Source organism: Gambusia affinis, linkage group LG04, assembly GCF_019740435.1.
Source record: "Gambusia affinis linkage group LG04, SWU_Gaff_1.0, whole genome shotgun sequence".
Taxonomy (NCBI): Eukaryota; Metazoa; Chordata; class Actinopteri; order Cyprinodontiformes; family Poeciliidae; genus Gambusia; species Gambusia affinis.
The window spans coordinates 20,768,326-20,793,846 of NC_057871.1; the positions used below are offsets into that span (position 1 = coordinate 20,768,326).

Consider the following 25,521-nt stretch of genomic DNA (forward strand, 5'->3'; position numbering starts at 1 on the left):
CTTCCCCTCATTTACCCCACATACCTATTCTGGTGTCTCACCACACGACTAAATTAGACCAAAGATGATAAGAGTACCGAGCATTATAATTCCGCCGGGCTCCTCCTCCTTCCAACCATGCGTCCTAATTAATGGGATCCCCCCCTCCCCCCCAGTCGCAAAAAGCCCAGCGCTGGACTGCAACATAGTCAAAGAGTGAAAGGGAAGAGGGCGAAAGTGCCACTGGAGATAATTGATTAGCCACCAATCAATGATAACTTGTTAGTAATCGTCGACTCTTTGGACTTCGCCATTTTCAGGGAGGCACCTCATTCCTGCGGATCGAGACTTTGAGCGCATCCCATTTCGGAATAACCCTTCCCTTTATTTATTTCTTTTTTTTCTCTTTTTGTTTTTTCTACTTTACCTCCAAAGTGTTATGTGACTTTTTTGTTTCATACTTTCCTCCTCAATTTTGTTTTGCTGGGGTTTTTTTTGTTTTGTTTTGTTTTGTTTTTTGTTTGTTTGTTTTTTGCAACCTATAAAATCTCAAAGCAACTAAACTCGTCCTGCAACCAATGATGACATCCAAAGAGGTGGCCAAATGCGACGCGGCGGAGAACAGGAGACGCAGCCCGCTGGACCACTTGCCGCCTCCTGCCAACTCCAACAAGCCGCTGACGCCCTTCAGCATCGACGACATCCTGAACAAGCCGTCGGTGAAGCGGAGCTACGCCATCTGCGGCACGGCCCATCTCATCTCGTCCTCCGAGAAGCACCGTCCTTCCAGCCTGCCGCTGTCCAGCCGCGCACTCCTCACGCAAACCTCTCCTCTCTGTGCGCTGGAGGAGCTGGCCAGCAAGACCTTCAAAGGGCTGGAAGTCAGCGTGCTGCAGGCTGCGGAAGGTAAATGTCGGGTGCTTTATTCTGCTGCTTTTTACGAGTGGGGGGAAATACACCAGAAATATTCATATATTTTGATTTCACGTGATGATGGAAAAAGGACATGTTTTTTTCTCTTCTTTTCTGCTCTTCGTGGATTTATCTGTCTTGTATTTGTTACTGCAAAACTATAATTTTCATTCATGTATTCAAGGTGAAAATTAAGTTTCAATTTAAGTGTCGTATTCTTTATTTTGTGAGTTGGAACACTTTTACGCACAGTCTAAAAAGAAGTCCTTAAGCCTCGGCAGAAATCCCTGATTATCTATTCGTCTTCAATGATGACGAGGTGCAATTTTATCCCTTCCACTTCGTGCTCGCTGCATGCAGTTTATTTTATTTTTGTAGATAAGCATTTTTAAACACGTCGACATGTAAATTATATACGATGCACATCCATAATAATGCTAAACCCTCCCACTTTAAAATTCTGCATTATTTTCTGATAACTTGAAGATATTTTTATTTTATTTTTGTTCTGATCCATGGTTGGGCCGGATGACTCGCTTGAAATATGAAACATCGCGACCCCTGATCGAACCAGAATAACTCAGCGCCCTCCTGCTGCTAGAGCACAATCATTAGAAAGGTGTTACCACCTTTTTCTCGCAACGCACTACAAGTAGACTATAGAAAAAAACACATTAAATCTTCTTTTGTTTAAGCAGGTACGAAAAGTCCTCAATGTAAGCGTTAATGTATATGCGGAACGAAAAATCCTGTGGCAGACGGCTCCATTTCGTACCCGAATAATTCTAGTACTTAAACGAGTAACTAAAACTGCAGTGGTACAACGTTGACACATTTCTGTTATTTTAACTCTATTTTTTATTGTTTTCACTGCAATTTATTTTACTATTTTATTTTATTTCATTTTATTTATTTTTAATTTTTTTGCAGTATCGACTTGGTGTTTTTAATCGGAAAAACGGTGTAGTCTCAGCAGTTTTGTACTGCATAATCTATTTACGCCACATTCCTGTGGATTTAAAGTGGATTGTGGGAAATTTCTCGGTCACTATTCTTTCAGTGAGAGTGATATTAACTCACCAAAACAATACGATAAATAGACTGCTACTCTTGATTATTAAAGTTAAGGTAAAAAAAAAAAAACACATTTTACAGCAAATAATAATTTAAAATAAGTCTGTCATGGACTGATTTTACTGTAAAACAGTTTCACAGCTGTTTGTTCAAGACTGAGGCTCCACTGCAATTCAGTGTTTTTGGTTTTATAGACGACTTAAAACGCAAGAGCTACAGGATAATTGTCCCCACTGTGCTGCTGTTATTTAACAATAAATCACTTTTTTCAATAGAAAGAATGGGGTCTACATTACTGAGACTCAGGAGACACTTCATGAGACACACACACCCCAGGATGTGTCTGTTGTGACCAAGTAAAACATATTCTGACCAAATTAAAAAAAAAAAAAAAAAATTGCCAGTGTAAAAACAACAGAGTCTAGAGATCCACTTTGAAATACTAGAAGAAAGCCTGACTGCATGGAAGGGAAATCTAAATGAAAACAGAGAAAGACGAAAAGGCAGATGAAACTGCCATAAAATGCACCATGCTATGAATGTTCAGAACATTAAAGAAATGTTACATGTACATGCAGGAAACATGGAGGTGGCACATTTTCAATAATGTCCATTTCAACTCCGAAGGAGAGTAAAGTTTTACTAAAACATTAGCATGAACTCAATTCAATTCAGCGTGAGTATGCATAGAGCGTGTTGCTAACTTTTATATGTCTATTTGTTTGAGACAATTCCCAACAATACCACATATAAGACAGTCAGCTTAATCAAAAATCTTTTCTCCTTCACCATTTCATGCCTTCTGATTCTTTAGCTTTGGTCGTTTCGTACCCCAGTTGTTCCAGGATGTTTTGTACTGACATTTCACAAGGAACCTCGCAAAGGGACGTCTTGTACACACACCAGTAACCAATTATTTGTAAATAATCTGGTAAAAGCTGGTTGAATGAATAATACAAACCATCAGGAGGTTGGTTCAAACTCGTTTTAGTTTGAGGGGGTGGGGGTCCTGAGTCAACTGGACCAACCTAGATTGAACAATAACATTTTCAGACACTTGAATTTAATTTAATCATACATGAAGGTTTTTTTTCATAACAATTAATCTCCATCATTTATAATATTAATATATATATATATATATATATATATATATATATATATATATATATATATATATATATATATATATATATATATATATATATATATATATATTATATTTAACTTCAATGAGAAGTGAACCTATAGTCCATGCTTTTAGGCACAGGGGTGTGACATGGTGGAAAGAAACGAAATGGTAATGCATTGGCCTCAAGTCAAGTCTGGATGCTTATTCAGCCCGTGTGCCCGAGAACGTCTTTTCGTCTAGGAACGCCCCTGAATGTACTCAACGGAGAAGTGGCGAAACCGTCAACACCTTTTTGATCATTGTGCCTCTCCCTTTTCCTCGGTAGGCCGGGACGGGATGACCCTGTTCGGCCAGAGGAGCACCCCGAAGAAGCGTCGGAAGTCCCGGACGGCTTTCACCAACCACCAGATCTACGAGTTGGAGAAGCGCTTCCTGTACCAGAAGTACCTCTCTCCCGCAGACCGCGACCAGATCGCGCAGCAGCTGGGCCTGACGAACGCGCAGGTCATCACGTGGTTCCAGAACCGCAGGGCCAAACTAAAGCGGGACCTAGAGGAGATGAAGGCCGACGTGGAGTCGGCCAAGGCCATCGGCCAGGTGCCCCTGGACAAGCTGGCCAAGCTGGCGGACCTGGAGAAGTGCGCCAACGGCACGCTGGGCCACCCGCGCGCCGAGTCGCCCGCGCGAGGAGGCCCGCAGGATCACCAGCACGAGCTCGCTCAGAAACTGCGCAGCTCTCCGCTGTCTCCCTTCTCGGACCACACAACGAGCAAGGAGTGCTCGGAGGACGAGGACGTGGAGATAGACGTGGATGACTGATGGCTCTCACACACAGAGACACACACACACACACGCGTACACGCACTGAGCGAGATGATGATGGTGGTGGTGATCCTGCAGAGAGGACTTGTAAACTTAACCGCTTATATGAGAACATGTACCAAAACGAAATGACTTTTTCTATCGGCACAGATTCACAGTAAAGCATGAGCGCAGAACTACAAATATGCAGTGATGTATTCATTAGCGAACTGTTATTGTTTCCATCAAAGCAATATGGTCTAAAAATAACTTCTTATATATATATATTTTGTTTACAGTATACAGAAACGAACACGCGTGGGCATGCGCGCACACACACACACACACACACACACACACGCACACTACACACACACACACACGCATCTGCTCTGTTGGTTTTCCTATAAGCCCCTCCATACTCACAATAAAACCACGTATGTTTTCCATATGTTTGCATGGAAATGCATGATTTGATTTATAAACATTATATATTTATTTTTTCTTTCTTTCTTTCTTTCTTTCTCTCTCTCTTTCTTTCTTTCTTTCTTTCTTTCTTTCTTTCTTTCTTTCTTTCTTTCTTTCTTTCTTTCTTTCTTTCTTTCTTTCTTTCTTTCTTTCTTTCTTTCTTTCTTTCTTTCTTTCTTTCTTTCTTTCTTTCTTTCTTTCTTTCTTTCTTTCTTTCTTTCTTTCTTTCTTTCTTTTTATTGTCACTATTTTATTCCAAGAGCCAACCCCTCCCTTCAGTCACTGCCGGCTCTTCCTCCTCCCTGCTTCGGTTTTGACTGCAGACTCACACTGGGAGCTCCGATAAAGGTGGCGATGTTCGAAAAATCAGCCGAACGCTATTGCGATCCCTTCCCTCCCCAAACCCCCCACAAGCCTTTAGATTATTGTTTGTATACAATAGATTTACAGTTCTATACATTTGTTATGTTTTCTACACCTGTAAGTGCCTTCCTAAAATCAGGACATTATCTGAAAACCAATGCACAGACTGTATTGTATATAGGCTACGATGGGAATAAAAAAATTGCTTTTCTGACTCCTTTTTTTTTTTAATTCTTTTTTTTTTATTCTTGAGGGATTGGGGGGAGTTGTGTTTTTCTTTTTTTGTTGTTGTTGCTAAGCTCGTTAAATGTGGGGCCTGTTTGGAGTTATTATTCTGAACTATTTTGTCCCCTTTGTTTCTCTTTCTGCTCTAAACATTTTGTGCTCCAGGAATCCCCGCGTCCCCTCCTTTTCACGTCCAATAAATGCGTATCTTGCCTTCTTGACCCTCAGACGTGTTTCCCCATTCGGGCTAAAAATTTATGTGAGAAACACAAATCTGGTGCAAAAAAAAAAAAAAAAAGAAAAGAAAAAAGTTTTGGGCCAGTTTCTCTGAGCCCCCTGTTTTTTTGTTGTTTTTTTTAAATAGAGCATGGCTTTTTGTTCCGCGGGACTGCGGGGCCGTAATTTTGAGCGCAAAGCATGAAAAGTGGGGACAAATGAGCAGCAGTTCCCTGATGGGACGAGCCACAAAGGAGCTGGGCCCCGGTCCCCCGCAGGCAGCAATACTGAGACAAGTGTGTCCCACCGCACAAAAAGGACGCAAACGTTTGGAAGCCATATGGTTTTTGAAATTTCCTCACAATTTCAGACAATTTGATGGATTGAGTTAACCCTCCTTTTAAACAGTTTAACTGGCTGCGAACAAAGGCCATAATGCCTACATAGACTCCCCCCTTCATGAGGGCATCTGCGGCTATTAATGTCTGGGCCCCTTTCTGTGCCTGCATGGCGTTTTGAACAAGTCAATGAATTACAATGAAAGTGCCTCCCGTCTTTCTGTTTTGTTTTTTTTTATTTGGTGAACCGCTTGTCTTTATCCGCTTTTTAGCCCTGGAATAATATGTTTGACTTCTGTCCAAGAGCGTTTTCTAAACAAAAAAATGGATTTTGTTGGGAAAGGTTTTTTTTTTTTTTTTTTTTTTTGTATATATGTGTGTGTGTGTGTGTGTGTTAAATAGGGAAGCCATAAAGAGTTTGGGCCTGTGACATTTCTGCCAGAGTCTGGTTAGGGAGTCCTTTTGTTTGTTTTCTTCTCATCTTGGCTCTTTATTTCTTTTGTCTTTAAGGAGTTTAATGAAGCTGAAAACATGGAGATGTGAGAAAGAGGCTGTCCAAAAGGGAAACTCAAAAGACCGGCCTCCCGTTTAACCCTCTTTGTTGGAAGAAGGGATAAGTTGAGCTGTCTTCTTGTGACTTGTTTTATAGTGTTTGCCTGTTTCTCGTTTATTCAAAAGGCTTCAAACAAGCCCGCCGAAAGCTTTACGGGCCAGCAGATACTTTATACGAGCTCGGTTATTGTAGGTTCTGTGTAGGCAAATTAGACCTACAATATGAAAAAATTTGATATTAACACAATTTCATATATATATATGAAATTGTGTTAGCATATATATATATATATATATATATATATATATATATATATATATATATATATATATATATATATATATATATTCTGAATCCAGCATATTTATGAAGGGAGAGCGTGTTAAGGCAGGCTGCGTTTATGGATTTCACTTGCTTATTTTATGAGTGCTTGTCAGGCGGGCTCCGGCGATAAGTAATACTACAGTCTGAGGGACCACTTCGTGGTAATTAATCTGGAGGTCTTAAGTGTATTTCAGTATTTCACTTCGAGATAGAGGGGAAAAATCACTACTTCAATCGGCCGGAAAATTGAAGTTTGATGCATGAGTCCCTACTGAAACAATAGTACTGGCCTCTCTCTTTTCATCTTGTTCCCCTCCCCTTTTCATACTCTCCCCTGCGCTCTCTCTGCACCTTGTGGAAAGCGGTGTCAGGTGAAAGTGTAAAGTACAATTTGATTGATTATCTGGTACTTTTCACCGTACTCGAAAGGACTCTGTGAACAAAAAATATTTATTTATTTATTTATTTATTTATTTATTTATTTATTTATTTATTTATTTATTTATTTATTTATTTATTTATTTATTTATTATTCAACATCCTAAGGGTTTTCCTCCTGCTTGGAACCACCGTGGAGCACTCCATATTTCTAAATGGAGCCAAAAAATGTAGAGTTTTAATCATGGCCTTCCTGTGGAGCCAGTTAATACTTCAAACTTCAATTTTACGGGCGATTGAACTAAGCATGTTCCTGACAGAATTGATGTATGTATTAATTTCCTTTAACTGTTGATTAATTAGGCTGCGCTGAGGGCTCAAATGGAACGGTTCCTTCTGAAATTTGCATATTAATCAAATTCTAGTTGATCATTCAAATAATCAAGGCTGTGTGATTTCCGGGGCGGAAGCCGGAGAAACATGAAAAACGGATAATGCATCCTCATAAAGATATGTGCTCCAGAACTGCTCTCTGGGTGCTGAACTCAAGCATCCAGGAGAGGCAACAAAAATACTAAATAGTTTAAATATTGTTAAAACTCTATATGAAGTTAAATCATATTATAAATATATATAGTAACAAAATGATGGATGGCTATAATTCAGTGTTATAAACACTAGTTCTGATGGACGACAACGAATGATGATACTCTTTTTCTAGCGTAAGCAGCATTAAGCTTATTATTGTATTATAAATATTACTGCAATAATAATAATAATAATAATAATAATAATAATAATAATAATAATAATAATAATAATAATAATAATAATAATAATGAACGTGAACATTTAGAGGAAAAATTGACAAGGAATAAATACATTACTGATTATAAATGATATAGGCCATTTTATTCTTACCTCTATGAAATCAGATGAAAAAAAAACCAAATCTTTAATTTAAACCTTTAAGAAACCAAATAATCTTTTCTGAAAATTATTCAGACAAAATTCAGTTCAAAATGCAGAAAAGAAGATCATCTTTGACTCCATTTAGCTGCGACAAAGAGACGAACAGAGACACCTGCTGGTGAACGGCAGACTACAGTCACCACTGTGTGAGACAACGGATGGATTTCTTAATTAAAATCAAACGAATCAGTCCCTCAGATTGTGGCAGGGTTACAGTTCTATAATGTTTTACGTGTTTTTAAGGCAGCGCATTTCACATAGGCTGCAATATTTAACATGTAATCAGACTGGGATTAAACAACTTTATCGCTTGTCATATAAAGCAACTGTATCATTATATAATACAAGTGATTTTAACAAAATGTACAATAGCTGCCGCTAGTTTGAAGGAGCTGCGTGGGGGCAGACAACAGGGAAGAGATGTTGTGGCTCCGAACCAGATCCTGAGTTGGCTTTAACCCACCACCATATGTCTTTCTCAAAAGGTCCAAAATTTCTCAAACATGTATTTCTGAGTCAAAGCAACACTCTGTGTATGTTTTGATGAGGGAATAAAACCATGCCATGATATAATGCTGATTTTTTTTTTTTTTTTTTTTTGATGTGGCACAATCCACCCTAACATCTGTCAAGAATCCTTCAAAACAGTCGCTATTCATTCTGGTTTCACGTCAATGGACGTAATTTAGGTAATCCTAATTAATTTAAAATAAGAAAAGATAGATTTGATGTCAAACAGTTTGAGGACAAAAATGCCTTTTATAAAGTTTATGGAAATATCTGGTCTGTACTATCAGGGAGGAGTAGCTTTTGTTAGTTGTTGTTTGTGACAGAATCAAACCTGGTCCCTTAAGGTGGAATGTCCAATGGAAAGAAGAAAATGCCTCTATCTAAAAAACCGCTTAGGGCCACGTTCAACTTTGGGGCGGCTCTGATTTCAATCAAAAAAAATTTAGAGTTAGACGGAGAAATGACTTCTTCTTCTTCTTCTTTTTCTCTATAACTTGCCACTGAAATCTGCAATTTCCTGGATCTCTGCTTTAACAGTGTGGGTCACCAACTATGAGCTGTGACGTTTTCGGATGGACTTTGTTTACATTGTATCTACTTGACATGCGCAGTTTTACGCTACGCTCTCTACTTTGCTGACGTCATGACGCCATCAGTGTCGGCGGCATTTTGAAACAAACACGAACATTATATGTTTTGTATATTTAGAAAAAAAGCTTGGATTTACTGAACATGGTAAGATTTAACCCCGTGAGTTTCACCTTATCGATTTTTGTGTTTCTGTTTAATTCCGTATTTTTTTATGTTTTATGCTTATAACAAAAGAATATCGGTCCGTGCTATCTGACGCCGGTCTTTAGTCAACTTTTCTCGATTTATGATGTAACGTGACTTTGCGCGGACACTGTTAGCCGTTTGCTTGCGGTTTTTTGTGTGTTGAAGCGTGTATATAATTGTCATGTTTCGGCCTGTGTTGCTTCCTCCTGCAGGGTGAGGTCCGGGCAGACAGAGGAGCTGCTGGACAGCTCTCAGAGGCCGCCGAGTCTGAGCTGGTGCAGCAATGTGAGGAGCAATTTGCTCAACTGGAGAAGGTAAACCATCTTTCCACTCCGTGATCCGACATGAATCTGTTGCTTCGGCGAAACTTTAGAGCAAACAAATAATAAATATCGATGTCATGTTCGTCTGCAGCTGCAGAATGAAATCATACTGTGTGAACCGGACATCTGTGAGAATCTCCATGAACAGGTCAGATGGTTGAAGGTTTTCATCTTTTTTCTTTCATCCTTGCATTTCTAAGAAAATAAGACATTTCTGTAAATTTTCGAGGTCATTTGCTGCTTTGACTCACCTCAGTCAAATAATTAGGTTATTAAGTGGATGGCGCAACAATGGCTGCTTTGCATTTTGAAGGTGGGACACTCCCCTTTGTTTATTTATTTATTTATTTCTTTATTTTAGCCACACTGCACACCATGCAAAGCTATTCCAGATTGCACTCAATGAATGATGTATTAAAATAATTTAACATAGTTACACATTTACTCATTTTACTCACACAAACAAAAGCTTTCTATCAGTTGTTCTGATGATTAATCGGATAAAATTTCTGCAGATTTCTCGTGTAACCAATGAAACCTTTTTATATATGTGTAATATTAGAAATGGATTAAAAGATGCAAAAATGTCAATTTCTTAAAAAAACAACAACAAACATTTAATTGCCTAAAATGCAGCAACATAGCTTTAATTTATTGCAGGCTTGATCATCCTCGGTAGCAAAGCATGGATCTAAATAAATACTTCTGCCACCAACATGTGAAAAGCTCAGCACTTCCTGCTTGACTTAACATCAGTACAGTGTAGAGATAATGTGTTGATTGATTTTTGGATTACCCTATTACAGATTCGATAGCAAAAGGTAAATCAGGTGAAGATAAAACTGTTACTTGTTCTGATTAGCACATATGTACAGATGAAGAAGGGTTTTTATTTTTTATTTTTTATTTTTACCTTAAATACAAAATGCATATTTTTCTTTTGTACAATTGTGGCCCAGTTACTGCTCTGAATGTGTTCTCTAAACAGATTTGAGTTTGTAGTCTAATCGATTGCTAAATTAGTTCCGGTGAGTAATCTGATTAATCGTTTCAACCCCAATGCACCAAAGAGATTGTATGATGGAAAAAATATTTCAGCGGTGTTAAAATTGCAACTTTTAAAACTTTGCTTGTAACTTCACAATTGGTACAAGCTCCTTCTTGCCTGGTTTTTAAGTTGATTTCAGGCTTGTTTATTTAACTTGACTTTTTTTTTTTTACCATGTATTTTCACATGAAGCAGTCAGTAAACAGACTGGCAGCTACAGATGCTGAACTGAAGCTGTGGATGTCCATGCAGCCGAGCTGTAAGTCCTCACTTCTCCCACTGCAACAAAACTATGGCATCATTCTACATTTACAGCCCAAATATTAATATTAATATCTCACACCACAGTCTCATTGCTGTCCTACATCTTGTATTGCTGTAAATCTTTTGCTGAGTTTGTCATGTAAGGAAAATAAAATAAAATGATGTCAAGTTTGACTGAGTTTAAATGTTTATGTTGACTGATTTTATTTATTTTTTCCCCTCCTCCTCCACAGCGCTTGCGGCTAACTCAGAAATTTTACTTCATGCAGGGAAAGATGAGGTGTGTCCATGTGTGAAACAAATTAAAAATCATCAAACATTCCCTCCCTTCCACTTTTCTGAAAACGTGTCCCACGTGTTGTTCTCTGCAGATGCTCCAGTTTTGCTCCGAACTGGAGATGGTTGTTTCTTGTTGTGAAGCCAAGAGAGACAAACTGAGAGAGACTAAAGAGCTGTGCGTGACCTTTCCATTACCCGCCAAAGCTTTCTTTCACTACTTTCTGCTTCATCAGAGCACATAAATGTTTCCCAGGTCTGAATGGACGAGACCTTACTGTGACTTCACACTTTGTGTTTCTCCTCGTTCTCTTCCAGAGAGCAGAAATGGCTGGAGGAGAAGAAGCAGGTGCTATTAGCTGCCAATGATCACATCGAACGACTTCGAGTGGAAAAGGAGAAATATTCAGAGCACAAGTGAGTGTGATGGCAATGTGACGCCAAATGAAAAAGAGACACTTAAGGTTCCCAGGCGGCCTGGAAAGTACGGAACCTGATTTATGGATTTTCCAGGTCTGAATAGGTGTGGGGAAAAAAATCTGTTTAATTCCAGGAGTATTCCCTGTTTCATTGACTAAATTAAATAGGGATCCTTCTATCACTCCACCGATCTTTCTCTATGTGAAATTTTAGTTTAAACTGCAAATTGTTGTCAAAATGGAAAGGAAGGCATGGCGAAATTAAGCATTTATAGATTACCACAGTGATTCTCTGGTTATATTTATGTTCTTCCAGCGCCCTTCTGGACACAAAGGCCAAAATCCAGAAAATGAAGACTTATCAGGAACAGCTGATGGAGTCACTGGGAGACATTCTGGAGAAACATGTCCCTCCCCCTCAGGACGAGTCTACTGCCAGCAAAAAGAAGAAGGTGCGTTAACCTGTAGTAGTGTGGATAATAAAGTGTTTGTTTCTTATATTCAATGTTTTAAAAACATTGCTGTTTTTATTTTCAGAACATTCCCCTGGAGATTAGTGAGGACCTTGTTTCCCTCAGTAAAATCCTTGAGGTGGGTGTGTGATGTAGATGTCGCGTTATATTTAAACATTGACATGTTAAAACAGTCAATATTTTAATTGTTTTCTACTTTTTTTATTAGCAAAATTTGGGTTAGTCGCAAACAAAATCAATATTGTGAATATTTAATTATTTTTTTCCTAATACCTTGCATCCCTGTTGTTTTACTTTGCAAGATAACGTAAGCTATAGCTATTTGCTGTTTCAGGCGGTCATAAAAGTAGCTCAGACAGGGAAAATATGTATGAGTGCACCGATTTATCAGCCGGTTGATTTATTGGTGCCGATTTCCTTAATTTTGGAAGATCGGTGATCGGCTAATTTTTACATGTGAAGCCGATCTTATCCACCAATGTTATCAACCTCGGCCTACAAATCAACCAATGTGCTTTTCTTTTCTCCTGTGAGAGAGGTCTGACTGACAAACCGGCCGACCAGGTCATGTCTGCACATTTACAGTTAACCATAGTCATCCCATTGTTGCCAATTCAGCAACTTTCTTGATATTGAGCAATATTTCAGACAAAAAAACACTGGCATCGGCCAAAATCAGAATTAGTAAGTTAGGCTTTTTAAAAGATCACCGATCGGCCAGAAAACTGCAATCGATGCACTCCTGAAAATGACTGATTACATCAACATGTAGCTTCCTTTCTGGTTTAGCTAAATCAGTTCCAGTGCTAAATTAGCATCGGTTCTGTTTTCACCGCCTCAAACTTTTACTGCAGCACTGATAAATGGGTAGCTGGAGGCGCAACCAATCAAACTGTAGTCAGCGCCATATGTAAAATTCTTTGGTTAGTTGCATTTTGTTCTGCTTTTATTAAAGACAAAAACAATGAAAACACAAAGCTTCAATATTATGAAAAGGTTCATGTTTCTTCCTACTGTTTTAGTTGGAACAAAGTAAAGCAGAAATTCCCTCCTGTGTTACATTACTATTAAAGTAATTAATGTGCAACAAAGGTTTATCAAGGTTTTATTTTCTCTCAGGTCTTTAGTCTTTGCTTTAGCCCTAAGAGTGTAAGAATGAGATAAACATTTAGTTAAAATCACTCATTAAGTTGCATCCTGGAGGTTTTTGGTAACCGTTATGAAGCTCTTGTCTGACTTTGTTCAGTGCATGGCCTGTTTTTACTTGACATGTTTGTTCCAGAACAGTCTGAGAAAACCCAAATACCTCTCTATGTCGATAACACCTACAGGTTCTTATGGACAAAGTAATGAACACGCCGCACGACCCTTACATTACGATAGATCACACATTCTGGCCACCGTACGTGGAGATGCTGCTTCGATATGGGATCGCAGTGAGACACCAGGAGAACAACTTCAAGATCCGCCTGGAGACCTTCTTCTAACTGACTGATTTTCAAATTTGTATTTTTAAATTTTCTCAAGCACAACATGTCAGTCAGTGTCTTTCGTTTGTGTGTATTTGAGCCCCGCAGTTCTTTGACAACCGTCTAAAGAAACGAGACAAGAGAATTACTTTTTGTAAATATGTATTAGTTTTACAACTCATTTCTGTTTGTGTTAATTTAGTTCTTATTGCAGTTTTAAGATATTCTGCATTTGCATAAGTCAGAGATTTTAAAGTTCTTAAAGTTTTTGTGATCTTAGATGTCTTATTGCTGTTCACCGAGAAATAAAATAAAACAGGATCTTCACTTGTTATTTTGGCATAAAAGTATGTAAAGTTCAATTTATTTCAAACTATCAGTCACCTATACATGTTTTGCCTGTACTTTATTAATATTTCTTTCTGAATATTTTTTGCTTCTTTAATAAACACATTTTGTGCCTTGCTAGATTACTTCATGGACGTGTGTGTATATATATATATATATATATATATATATATATATATATATATATATATATATATATATATATATATTTAAAAAACAACACTGAAGGTCATTTTCAAGATGCATTTTTAGTCTTACTTGTACTTCCAAGATAGAAAAACCAGCAAATCAAATGTGTGCCTAAAATTATACTAAATATTGAGGCTTTATAGAATAATTTTATGCACAACAGTACTCACTTGATTCAAAAACTAACTTTAAGGGCTTTTACTCTTATAACATTTTGGATTAATTTTCACCTGTCAGCATTATCTATCAAGGTAAGTGAGTAGTGGTAACTGCTTTACTTAAAGGTGATTGGTAGGTTCAGATAATTCTCAATAGTAATAATTAATATCCAGACTTTTATTGTTTCGCTAAACATGTAAATATAGTGGAGTATAAAATGTTAATCTAGTGTCGAGACTTGTACAAATTATTTAATGTAATAATTTAGAAACCATGTAAGCGTTCTTGAAAAATTTAAAGCGTAGTAATGAAAACGTATGCCACTCTTTAACACTGCGTCAGATGACGTCAGAACGCTCATCCAATCCGATGCGTCCGCCTCGTCAGCTTTAGGATTCCTGTGGGCGGAGAGCAGATTCCGGTTCCGGGTGTCTTCGTTTCCCAGTCGGAGGTTTTCAGACCTCCGATTATGATATTTTACCATAAGGCTTCTCTTCACTGACAGCTGATTAAAATACCGGTTGCTTCATTGTAACAAGCCCCACCGAAGCAGCGAACATGACGACCCGCTCGGAGAGAGAGAAGGCCCAGAAACTTAACGAGCAGCACCAGGCCATCCTGTCCAAAATGCTGAGGGAGGAAGACAACAAGTACTGCGCCGACTGCGAAGCGAAAGGTGCGGCGTTCACTCCGCACGGTGTTTTATTGATTTTGTGTCAAATGTGTAGTCTTTTAAATCTATCGGCAGAGAAATAACAGCACCGCCTTACCGTTGTGTTGGGTCTTCCAAGCTAAACGGCTCAAACTGGTCAGCTGACATTTCTTCCCCCTAAGCTAAACTAAGTTGCTAAGCAGCGAGCTAACTTGTGTAAATCTACCTAAGCTCCCCCGCTGCTTCCATATACCCGCCGCTTTAATGAACAGCCACTCATCTTCCCTAGAAAACCCTGGTTTGTTTTCATGTTGGGACACATTTTTACACCTTTCCGTTTTGGCACCTCAACTGAGAGCATGATCGAACATGTTGGAGCAGTTCCTCTGGAAACGTCTCACATTATCACTGTTTTCCGCCCTCAACAGGTCCAAGATGGGCATCCTGGAATCTGGGAGTTTTCATCTGCATCCGGTGTGCAGGCATCCACAGGAACCTGGGAGTACACATATCCAGAGTGAAATCAGTCAACCTGGACCAATGGACCTCAGAACAGATCCAGGTACTGTTTCCTGTCTGTGACTGAGGTCAGGAAAGTTTTCAAACGCATTGGAGGAGCATCATCTCAAAGAGCCTTTAAATGATACCAAGATTCATAACATGAAATTATGGGGAAATTTATGGCCAATTAATAAATTTTGAAACATGTGATACATTTAAGACATCGCCATAAAACATTAAAAGATTACCCTCAATATGACGTAGCTTTTTATATTTACGTGTTGATTTCTAACATTCCTATTAATTATCAACGAGGTTACATTAGTTTCTGGAGGATGCGATATTAGTCCTGCAAAAATCGAGAATATTCAGACCTTGACAAAAAAAGGCATTCAGCTTCCATCCATTTTCAAAAGAAGAACAACTAAATTCTTAACATTAAATGAAGTACTTCCATTTTGTGGAATCTATGCTTTGCATAAGCTAAATAGGTTTGTTCTTATGTATCCTTTTATTTGATAGAGCAAAAACTACAGAAACAAACTCGCTTACAATGTTTGCCCAGGTTCTAATGATCTTGTCTGTCTGGTAAGCTGGTTATTCATGTTACAGTAATGCAATATTTAACATTTATGTATTGTTTTCATTTTTGGATGTGCGGACTCAAAATCAATGAAATCAAATCGTAAAACATCTTCTGTCAAAAATCTTGATGCAAAGTGATTGAATATATTATTATATTAATATTTAATATTAATATAATAATATATGATATAATAATTTATAATACAGATAATATATAATATAATTAATATTAATATTAATATTCAACCTGCTCTGAGGAATCTTATAGGAAAATAAGTTACTGCTTATAGCTTGGTAATTTCAGCTTACTGGTAAATAGAAATCATCATTTTCATCCCAGTTCCAAATAAAACCACAAAATAACTTTATATTGGCTAGAGAAAATAAATAAACCATCAAGAATATCAACCACTAGATACAACAAAACAATATCATGTTGTTTAGCCTCTAAATAAAAGACATAATTGTAGCTATGGGAATCTAACAAGGCTGCTACAAAGAGTTGTTTGTTGTGTCGTTTGAAATGAAAGTAGCAAAGAAAGCACAGAACTGAACAGCAGCTGAAATCTGATCCCAGCGAAGAATTCAAAAACGTTCACTGTCAAAACTACTGGATGTGATCTTTGTCAGCAAAATTCAGGATATTCTACAGACAGAAAAAATCTGCATCTGCCCCTATCAACTGGTTGATTATTAGACTAAACATATTTAAAACAAATGATTCTAATCCTGAATTGTCGATTTATAGTTTCGAACCAAGTTGTGTCATCTTGGGGATTTAAGCTGTGCTTTACAGAAATACGTCTGGAGAAACGAAGAAGGCATACCGTTTTCTCAGTTATTGTTTTAACATTCTGAGATGTCAGCATTGATAAATATGTGCTGTCCATTAGTTTGCCATTTGCTTACCACAGATAAACTTCTAAGACACAAGAATGGTCATGTACTGTAATATTGTGTTAAAGCCTTTCAATAAATATCTTTTAGTCTCTACTGTAAAGCAACACCTTGCATCATAAAGCTTTGCAGTTTCTAGCCTTTCATTTATCATTTTAAATTTTCCCCTCATTGCCAGTTTTTTTTTTTTTCTTTTGCAGTAAATTACAATCATAATGATCACCGGAGTCATGATGCAGCTAGAAAACATTTGGTGAAACTTTTAAGCTACCTAGCTTAAGGCTTTTTAATACAGACGTGTTGGAGGAAAAAAATAAAAATCCCACATCGACAAAGCTCTGCCAAACAAACTAGATGCAAAACTGCTGCTTGTACTTTCAGACCTGGCAAAGCAGCACAGACTCTGCTTCAAACGTTCCTCTGATAACTCTGATTTTATACCATTGAGCTTATCTGATGGAGTCTAGTAGATTGCTGACTTTACACCTTTTTTTTCTCTCCCTTTTCTTCCCCCAGAGCATTCAGGAAATGGGTAACACCAAGGCCAGGCAGCTTTATGAAGCCAACCTTCCAGACAGCTTCAGAAGACCTCAGACAGACCAGTATCTTTTTACCGTCAGCTGACACAGAAACCCAACGTCCCCATGCTCTGTTATGGTGTCTATGTTCTGCATCTTTGTTGCTCAGTTTCCTCTTTAACTGCTTCCCTCAGAGCAGTTGAATTCTTCATCAGGGATAAATACGAAAAGAAGAAATACTACAACAAGAATGCAATCATTAGAAGCAGTGTACGTATTAAGCATCCATATAAAGCTCCCCCTACGCAAGCATTGGCACCCCTGGTAAAGACGTGTAAAAAGCCTTAAGATTATGTTTGTCTTTTTTTGCAGAGGAATAATTACACTCTGAAGTTTTAAAGAAACAGTTTTGAACAGGATGGGTGATGAGGTCGCCAACAATTCCTGTAAAATAAAACCTCAAAAGAGCGTATAAAATAAATGCAACTGAATAATTTTTCAAATGTATATTTAAATTTTTTACTTTATGAACAGACCGTCCGCACAACCTTAAAAAGTTTAAACTTAATATCTACAATTAAGGCCTTAAAAAGTCTTCAATTCATTAAAATAATTCATGTTGGCCTTAAATGCGTTAAAGGCAGGTCTTAGATTTTGTTGAGGCACAACTATTTTATCTCATATGTAGCTTTTTTTTCTTGTTTGAGTTTGAGTTGTGCGGTGACATCTTCATTACGTTCTGTGACTCGCAGCGGTTGAGACTGCCGATAGCTAGCTGCTAATATATCATTTCTAGCTATCTATGGGACACAATCAAGACAAAAAGTTAGAACATATTTCAACTTTCTTGTGTCTCGTCGCAAGGCCCACACGTTTACGTTGTTTCCCGTGTGTCGAACCCTTTAAGTGCAAATTTATTAATTAATTTTCACCACTGGCTCACTCCCGTTGTCAACCCATGAGAGGCTAGGTTCATGAAGAGAGCCATGTGCCGTGTGATGAGAAGCACACTGCACATGTCTTGAGCCTGTTTTACACATCTTATCAGAGAAGGCCGAAGATAAAAGTGGTTTCAGTTGTTCAGGGTTTTTTGTGTCTGTGTCGTCAGCCAAAAGATAGTAAGAAAGAGAAGGAGCCGGACAGAGGGAGCAAGGTGTCTTCTTACACCAAGGTGAGTCTGAAGCACACACAAACTAAGCCGTTTGAGTTGTTTTCTGCCTTTGCTGCCTTTTAAGTTTTGCTTTAAAATATATCTTGCTTTCAGAGTGAAGAGTCCAGGCCAGCTCCCAAAATAAGTCCTGCAAAGTCTTCAGAGCCCCCTATGAATCTACTAGGCCTTGGTGAGTGTAAAATGTGCAAACTCAAATATTATTAGTTAGAAATGTCGGTTTAAAAACACAGCTAATCTATGGTAGATTCATTTTTCACACTTTGTTTTGATCCAGCCAATGGGTCGGAGAGAAAACTTCCTCCGCCAAACCCGATCAGAACAGATACGCTGCTTTAGCCGGCATCATTTGCATTAAGCTGATATATTCTGATTCCTGCCATGATGCAGCAAAAGACTTTTAACTTCCAGCTAACCTTGATTCCTGTTTCTTTACATCAGAAAGAGCTGAATGCTATTTTGTGTGTTTGTGTGCAGAAGAGGAAGTGCGAAAGCTGCTGACGCCAGACCTCTAACTTCTTGTTTCGATTAAAAACCCTGATGCAAGTTTAGAGTTTCACATGGTGTGCAGCTCAGTTTCAAATGCAACAAAAAGCAAGACAGATTTTGTAGCAGTGACCTGGTTAGGCTTGGTTAAATAAGAGAACACAAGAGGCCTGAATCATGAAGAAGGTTCAACATTTAACATTGAAGATAGGTTTTTGGGGTGTCTGAAAAGGCTGCTCTCAGGTGGCAAAATTAACTCAGATCTTTCTAGCTTTATAAATGTGCATAATTATGTAAAATGGTCATGGTGGAACAAGGGGACCAATCATATTAAAGAAGGAAAGGGGTGCTCCCTGAAAGGAACAAACCTCGAGTAGTTGTGTTTAATAACAGGCTTGCAGAGAGATCACCAAAAAATAGAGTGATTGAGTCTGACTTTTTACACCCGGCATTAAAATCCACCCGGAGTGACCAGATCTCTGAGTGACCAGTTCTCAGTTACTTGCTTCACCAATAGGTTCTTTATTTAGTGGGCTTTCAGTAACACCAGCAGCAGATTCTCTTATTATTTTAAAAAATCAGATGCTTAAAACCGACTCATATATATATTAATAGCAAAAGTATGCTTGGATGCAATATTTGATAGGTTGTATTTCACAATAGGTGTTGTGCACTGCGACTCTGTAGGCCGAAACCATTACGGATGCTAAAGTTCACCAAGAGTGGCGTTAAAGTTCCGACAGCGGAAGACAAAAAGAAGAATGAGAAAAATGTGGGTTAGTTGTAGGTCAGACAAAAATGTGAAAGTGTAGAAGAATGTGGCAATGATGATGAGACTTGTCGTTAAAAAAAAAAGTTAGTTGAACAGTTTTGATGTATTTTTTGCTTTGGGTTCACTGCTAACATAGACCACAGTTACTGTGAAAATATAAATGCTATCTTTCTCAGCAACATGGTTTTATTTAAGCGGTTGTTTGGGGATAATACTTGCTGCTATGAAACAACTTAGTTTCTCTAAGGGACTAAAATCCAAATGCCCTACTAAGACAGTTTCTGCTACATTAAACAACAATTACAGCCTGGTGAAACCCAGCCGCTTATTCTACACTTTGCTTCACACAGAGGGCCTGGATCTCTGCTGTTGAGAAAGGATGGTTTCCTGGAGGCGTGGACTCTTTTGAGGTTTTAAATTTTACGTAATTGCTAACGTTTATCCACAGTGCATGTAATGCGCCAGTTCGACGCTAAGAAGTATACTGGAAATTGCCTGCTCTGTATACAACTAAGTATTTCCCTACAGCCAAGGTAGTTGTAGCAGCCTTTAGTGAGCCAGCTGATCAGCGACGGGTGGGGGAGAGAATATGACATGCTTCTCTGTGCTCCTTACGACTCCTGTGACTTCAGCGCTTTCTCTGCTGCATCAGAAAATGAAACTTTCACATTTTTCGGTCCATCCTCAGTGCTTCTTTTTCTAACTGCGCCGATTGGTCCGAGGTCGGCATCTCGATGTGCGTCGACCTCCTAAACCACGAACTGCTGTGAACCAGGTTAGGTTTCAGCCCCAAGTTGCCATGGCGACAAACAAACCAGCTCTGTCATGCTGAAAATCCCTGAACCTGAAGTTGCCTCAATAAGCCTCTAATCCTGCTGTGTATTACAGATCTGCGATCGCACACAGACCAGCATCAAATGCAAACAGGAACAAGTTGTCCGTGTTAAGGTTCCTCTTGTGCTAAACAATCTGCCATCAAGCCGATGTGTGTGTAAACGTGAATTCACTTGTTTTTTTGATGGGGGGTTTCTAATTGAGTGGTGAGATATTGTCAGATGTCATTCCAGACTTATTGTTATGCTCCATTTCTAATGAATATAAGTGGAATGAAGTGAAGAAACACTTCATTCCACTGAGACGAGGAGGAATTTCTGCTGCTTCTGTCGAGGCTGTATTCCTCCTGTAAAACCAGTTTGTTTCCCGTTCTGCCACAGACACGCCCGCCGCTGCAGCATCAGCTAACAATGGTAGCACAAGCACAAACCAGAACAATGACCTGGATATATTTGGCCCCATGGTGTCCAACCCTCTGCCATCATCCACGTCTGCAGCTCAGTTTTCTCAGGTAAAAACACCCGAGTCAGTCGAGGGGCAGCAGCAGTGGTTTCCTGCTGGTCAAACTGAAAATAAATGGGTTGGGGGGGAAAAAACGGTAACTATTGATTTTGGTTGAAAAAAAATAAAAGAGCAAAATTTTACTCTTCATTAAACAGTCGATGAAAACTTTAATGGTGGATTTTCTTATTAGGTGTCCGCAAATTGGTTAAGGTTTGGATAAACAATTCAATTAAAAAATGCCATTAACTCTTCCACTTATTATCTTATAATGTATTTGATGCAGATGTTATGGGACAATATTTTCTGCATGAAAACTCATGGATGAGATAATTTAGCATGTTAGTGAAAAGACATGCAATTCCTATCAGAGATTCATTCAGGCTTTTAAAATCACTTTTGATGCAACACACAACTTCTGTGAAGTCTTTGAAAGAACATACAACGTTTCAAATAATTGTAGATTTAGTATAATTCTCATGTTCATATATATGTGTACATAATTGTCCCATAACAAGTTATACTCAGTCATATAATATTAGTAGTAGGTAATAAGCTTCAGGGATGATTCTGGTTTACATGTTTACCACTTTTTTTGAAGGGTTTCCAACTCTGTTAAAAAGGTAGTTACTAGTAAACACTATTAATCAAAAGTCTGAAAAAAATAAATAAAAATTCATGACATTTTATGGCTCAAAAATCATGAATATTTGGTTCTGAATGGTCCTTTTTTTAACAAATTTTTTATTTTTTTTGTTTCAGTGCATCACATGCTTTAAGTGAAGTCTTTAGAAGGAATGCTTTTAGTTTTTATCAATAAAAACGAAATACATTTATAGGTTTTTTTTTTTTTTAAATATCAGCTTTCTGTCGTCCCTCCAGGGGAGCTCCGGTACCACGGCCAGCACTCCGACACAAGCTCCGGCTGTGGGAGGCGTGGGAGGCGTAGCCAGCTCGGCGTCGGGGCAGGGCGACCTGGACCTGTTCAGCGACAACAGTAGCGCCACTAAAGCCGAGGACGGAACCAAGAAGCCGTTGTCCAAGGACTCGATTCTGTCTCTGTATGGAACAAACAGCATGTCCCAGCAAGTCCCTCCTGGTGAGAACCAACAGACCAAAATAAATATGTTGGGTTTTTTTTATGACTGGAATTACTCCATCAGTGGTAGTCAGGACATATGACTACCATATGTAGTCATATGGTAGTCATACCGTATGACTACATATATGGTATGTAGTGTAAATTATAAGTAGGTGTAAATTATAATTATAAAATAAGTAGCTGTAAATTATAAGATGGCTTATAATTTACACCTACAAAAATCATGGCTAAATTGGTAATTTAGTTTCAGCTATTATTTTTGAATACAGGTCAGATGGATGTTTATTTGCTCAGCGGGAACTAAGGATGCAAACAGTTAATCAACTTACGACTAATTGTTAATTAATATTTCATTAGATTAACATTAGTTCCAATCGATTAACTAATAACATCCGCTTAGACCTTCTTTCAGTGTTTTAGTTTCACCTCCATCCAGAAGAGGGCGCTACCAGTCATCCTTAAGCGAAGCCAGTTCTTAGAGACAAAGATAGTGGAGCCATACCTGAACGGGAAAGAGAAACCGTCCAATCAATCTGTTATGAAATGCAAATTGCACTTTATGCCATTCTGTTTTCAAATTTAAACACTGGACAAACTCCTTAAGTTTCACCTCATTAGTGCATGATGGAGCAACGTTAACGTCTCAACCAAAAACTACTGATGAGCTACACAGTCGAAGATGTGGCTTTAAGAAAATGGCCGCTTACTACTTAATCTTTAGGCAATCATAAGATCAATTAACTTTATAATTGATGACTTGCATAGCTGCTATGAACTTTTAACGTTTTTATTTTGAATGAAAGTCTGATGGGATTTTTTCACCGTTAAACGTCCTCTACCGTCTTGTTCTCTTTTTTCTTCCCCTTGTCAGCCGGGATGTTTATGGGCCCCTCTCAGATGCAGTTCCCTGTGCAGGCCACCCCGGGTTATCAGGCCTTTCCTGGCATGGGAGCAGCTGTGCCGCCCACCACTGTCATGGGTGCAATGATGGCCCAGAGCGGGGCGGCCATGATGGGGCCCAATCCCACCATGATGGTGGGCATGACGATGCCGAACGGCTTCATGGGAAACGCGCCTGCCACCGGAATGATGGGAATGGCCCCCAGGATGATGGGACCTCAGGGTGCGCCGATGCCTGCAGGCATGATGCCCGCTCAGGGGATGTACGCCATCCAGCCGGGACAGCAGGCTCAGTGGAACATGGGTCAGGTACGGCGACCGCTAAAATGCTGGAGTCCGTTTAATTACTATTTTTGTTTTTTTACTATTTTTTTTATTGAGAAAACATCTGCATTTATAAATACAAAGGAATAGAACACAGAATATGAGAACAGTATGTCAGAGGTGTAGGTCTTTACAGTAAATATACAAGTACAAAAACAAAAAAAGTAGAAGATATTACAGACATGATAAATTAGAAACATTTGGTGGAAATGGTGAACAAATGTAGTTCAATGATAAATATTTACATGTGGAAATGTCATATTTAATCCAGGCAGAAGGCATTGGTCTTCTACCAGCTTTAGTATTAGTTGAAAATCAACGATAATCATCATACCTTGGGGAAAATTGCAGACCAACATTCCAAATTAGCTAATGACAGGTGGATTTTGCCTCATATGGCCACACTGCCACTCAGTAACCACTAGGTGGCAGCACTTATACAACTGTAGAATTAGTATTATTTCTGTAATTTTATTATTATTTAGGCAAACTGCTCCACATAGAAATGCACAAAAGAAATGCAAAGAAAGCTTTTCATCACACTTTAGAGATGGTTAGCATATATTCTGGTTAAAAAAAAGAACTTGGAAAGTTGGAAAACAATAAAATGTGGACAACTTGTCTGTGTCTGTATTAAACATGTGGCTGAATCTGGACACAGCTGGACCGGTGCCGGTTTTGTCTGATGTTCCTCCTGACCACCCTCTGTGTTTTCCCCAGGTGAGCCAGCAGATGTCAGGGATGACTCTGAACGGCGCCGGGGGTCAGATGGCCTTCGCTCAGCCTCCTTCAGCCATGGGCGGTTGGGCCGCCGCCGCCGGATCCGGTCAGACTCTGAGCACGCAGCTATGGAAGTGAGCCTTGGACTGGGTCAGGGGGGGTCGGGCGGAGTAGGAGTCAAGGTCCCAGAAAGCGCAAATGATCATTTGCGCTTTTCTGGACCTCGCCATGAACTGATGCCCCTTTCCATCACGGACCAGCCTTCAGAACACGACAATTGTATCGCTTTCTTTTTTGTTTTCCTCTTTCTCCCTTTCCGTCTCTCTTTCTCTCTATTGTGTGAGTGAATTGGGAGTAATACAGGATTACATGATTGGCAGTTTCTGCCTCCTAACTTTTTATTTTCCTTTTTTGGAAAAAAAGACAACATCATCAACAAAATATAAGGAAACAGTCCCAACATTGACATATCAGTAAAGCTGCAGGACCAGTTACACAAGCTTTTATTGTATCTCTGTATCAATATCAGATTATAGAACATTTAAATAATTAGTATTTAAAGGGGGGAGATGACTATCTAGTCAGTCAGTGCGGCTCCCAGATGTACAGCGCTGTATAACCTTCTTTTAAAGTACCTGTGGTTCCCCTATAAAATTAAACTGGCAAAACTGATTGCACTTGTGCGTCTTCTGTGACTAAAGGTTTGATCCAAAACCATAAAAAATGTATTTAAAGAAGTTGCCCAACATTTAGAAGTGACTCATTTTGATGTAATATGAAACTTTGGTTCACCCTTTGCAGTTGTAATATCTTTAACCCTTCTGAATAGGTTTTCCAAAGTGTTTAGGAACATTTTGGATTGTTCCACAAATGCATTTGTAAGGTCAGACACTGATGTTGGACGGGGAAACTTGCCTTTTGGGTCTCTGCTCTGATTAATCCCAAAGGGGATACGATGGCAGTGTTGTGCATAAATGCATTTCATATGTTTGTGAGGGGGGCTCGCATATTTTACATCATGCAGACACAGTGGTGGCGTTTTCTATCAGGATGTACACTTACTGACTGCTAAGTGTGTGTGGGCGTGGCGATCATTTGCAAGTACCGTAGTTTTAGTGTTGGAGCTGTGAATTTAGTATTTAGTTTGGGTGGTGAACTGTGAACATAAATTAATTGAACTGCACTTCAAACACAGATCAAACACACATTCACGCCTTTATAAACTTTGCTTTGTTCACTGGTAAACACTCTCTGAGTCCCCTGGCTGTTCCAACAAAGCATGGAGCAGGAAATTGTCTGACAATGTTATTCTTGGTTGATATTAATATTTGTGTGATTGGGAACATGCAAGTGTGTCCAAAAAAAAAGGGGGGGGGGCCATTTCATAAGGAGATACATGCTTTTTCACAGAGGTGTAACATAAGACTTCAACACATCATTTCTGCTTCCTTTAACTTGAACCATGCGGTAAATGCTCGTTCTAAGGTTATATCAGGAATATACTTTAGCGTTATCAGACTCTGTTTTAGGTACACATGGTTCAATTCTGTCTGTGAGGTTTCCAGCATTGT

At 38.8% G+C, this 25,521-nt stretch overlaps 3 protein-coding genes across 4 annotated transcripts; all 3 read left to right on the top strand.

Annotated features, from left to right (window-relative positions):
* The first annotated feature begins 239 nt into the window (after positions 1-239).
* lbx1b (ladybird homeobox 1b) lies at positions 240-4,469 on the top strand. Its single transcript, XM_044114229.1, has 2 exons — positions 240-885; positions 3,423-4,469. Exons 1-2 carry the CDS (start codon positions 558-560, stop codon positions 3,914-3,916), a joined length of 822 nt encoding a protein of 273 aa, XP_043970164.1. The 5' UTR covers positions 240-557; the 3' UTR covers positions 3,917-4,469.
* A 4,328-nt stretch (positions 4,470-8,797) lies between these two features.
* cenpk (centromere protein K) lies at positions 8,798-13,767 on the top strand. Of its 2 annotated transcripts, none has more exons than XM_044114232.1 (10): positions 8,798-8,980; positions 9,235-9,336; positions 9,437-9,493; positions 10,589-10,652; positions 10,891-10,937; positions 11,029-11,111; positions 11,252-11,350; positions 11,669-11,804; positions 11,890-11,943; positions 13,157-13,767. In XM_044114232.1, exons 1-10 carry the CDS (start codon positions 8,978-8,980, stop codon positions 13,310-13,312), a joined length of 801 nt encoding a protein of 266 aa, XP_043970167.1. In that variant the 5' UTR covers positions 8,798-8,977; the 3' UTR covers positions 13,313-13,767. The 2 variants fall into 2 exon arrangements, with proteins under 2 accessions (XP_043970167.1, XP_043970166.1); XM_044114231.1 differs by having other exon boundaries at positions 8,860-8,980; positions 10,586-10,652.
* A 599-nt stretch (positions 13,768-14,366) lies between these two features.
* LOC122829554 (stromal membrane-associated protein 1-like) lies at positions 14,367-24,622 on the top strand. Its single transcript, XM_044114214.1, has 10 exons — positions 14,367-14,666; positions 15,071-15,204; positions 17,142-17,227; positions 17,338-17,413; positions 18,252-18,314; positions 18,408-18,483; positions 20,784-20,914; positions 21,787-22,003; positions 22,878-23,215; positions 23,951-24,622. The coding sequence occupies exons 1-10, from the start codon at positions 14,549-14,551 to the stop codon at positions 24,086-24,088; spliced, it is 1,377 nt and encodes a 458-aa protein (XP_043970149.1). The 5' UTR covers positions 14,367-14,548; the 3' UTR covers positions 24,089-24,622.
* Positions 24,623-25,521: the final 899 nt, after the last annotated feature.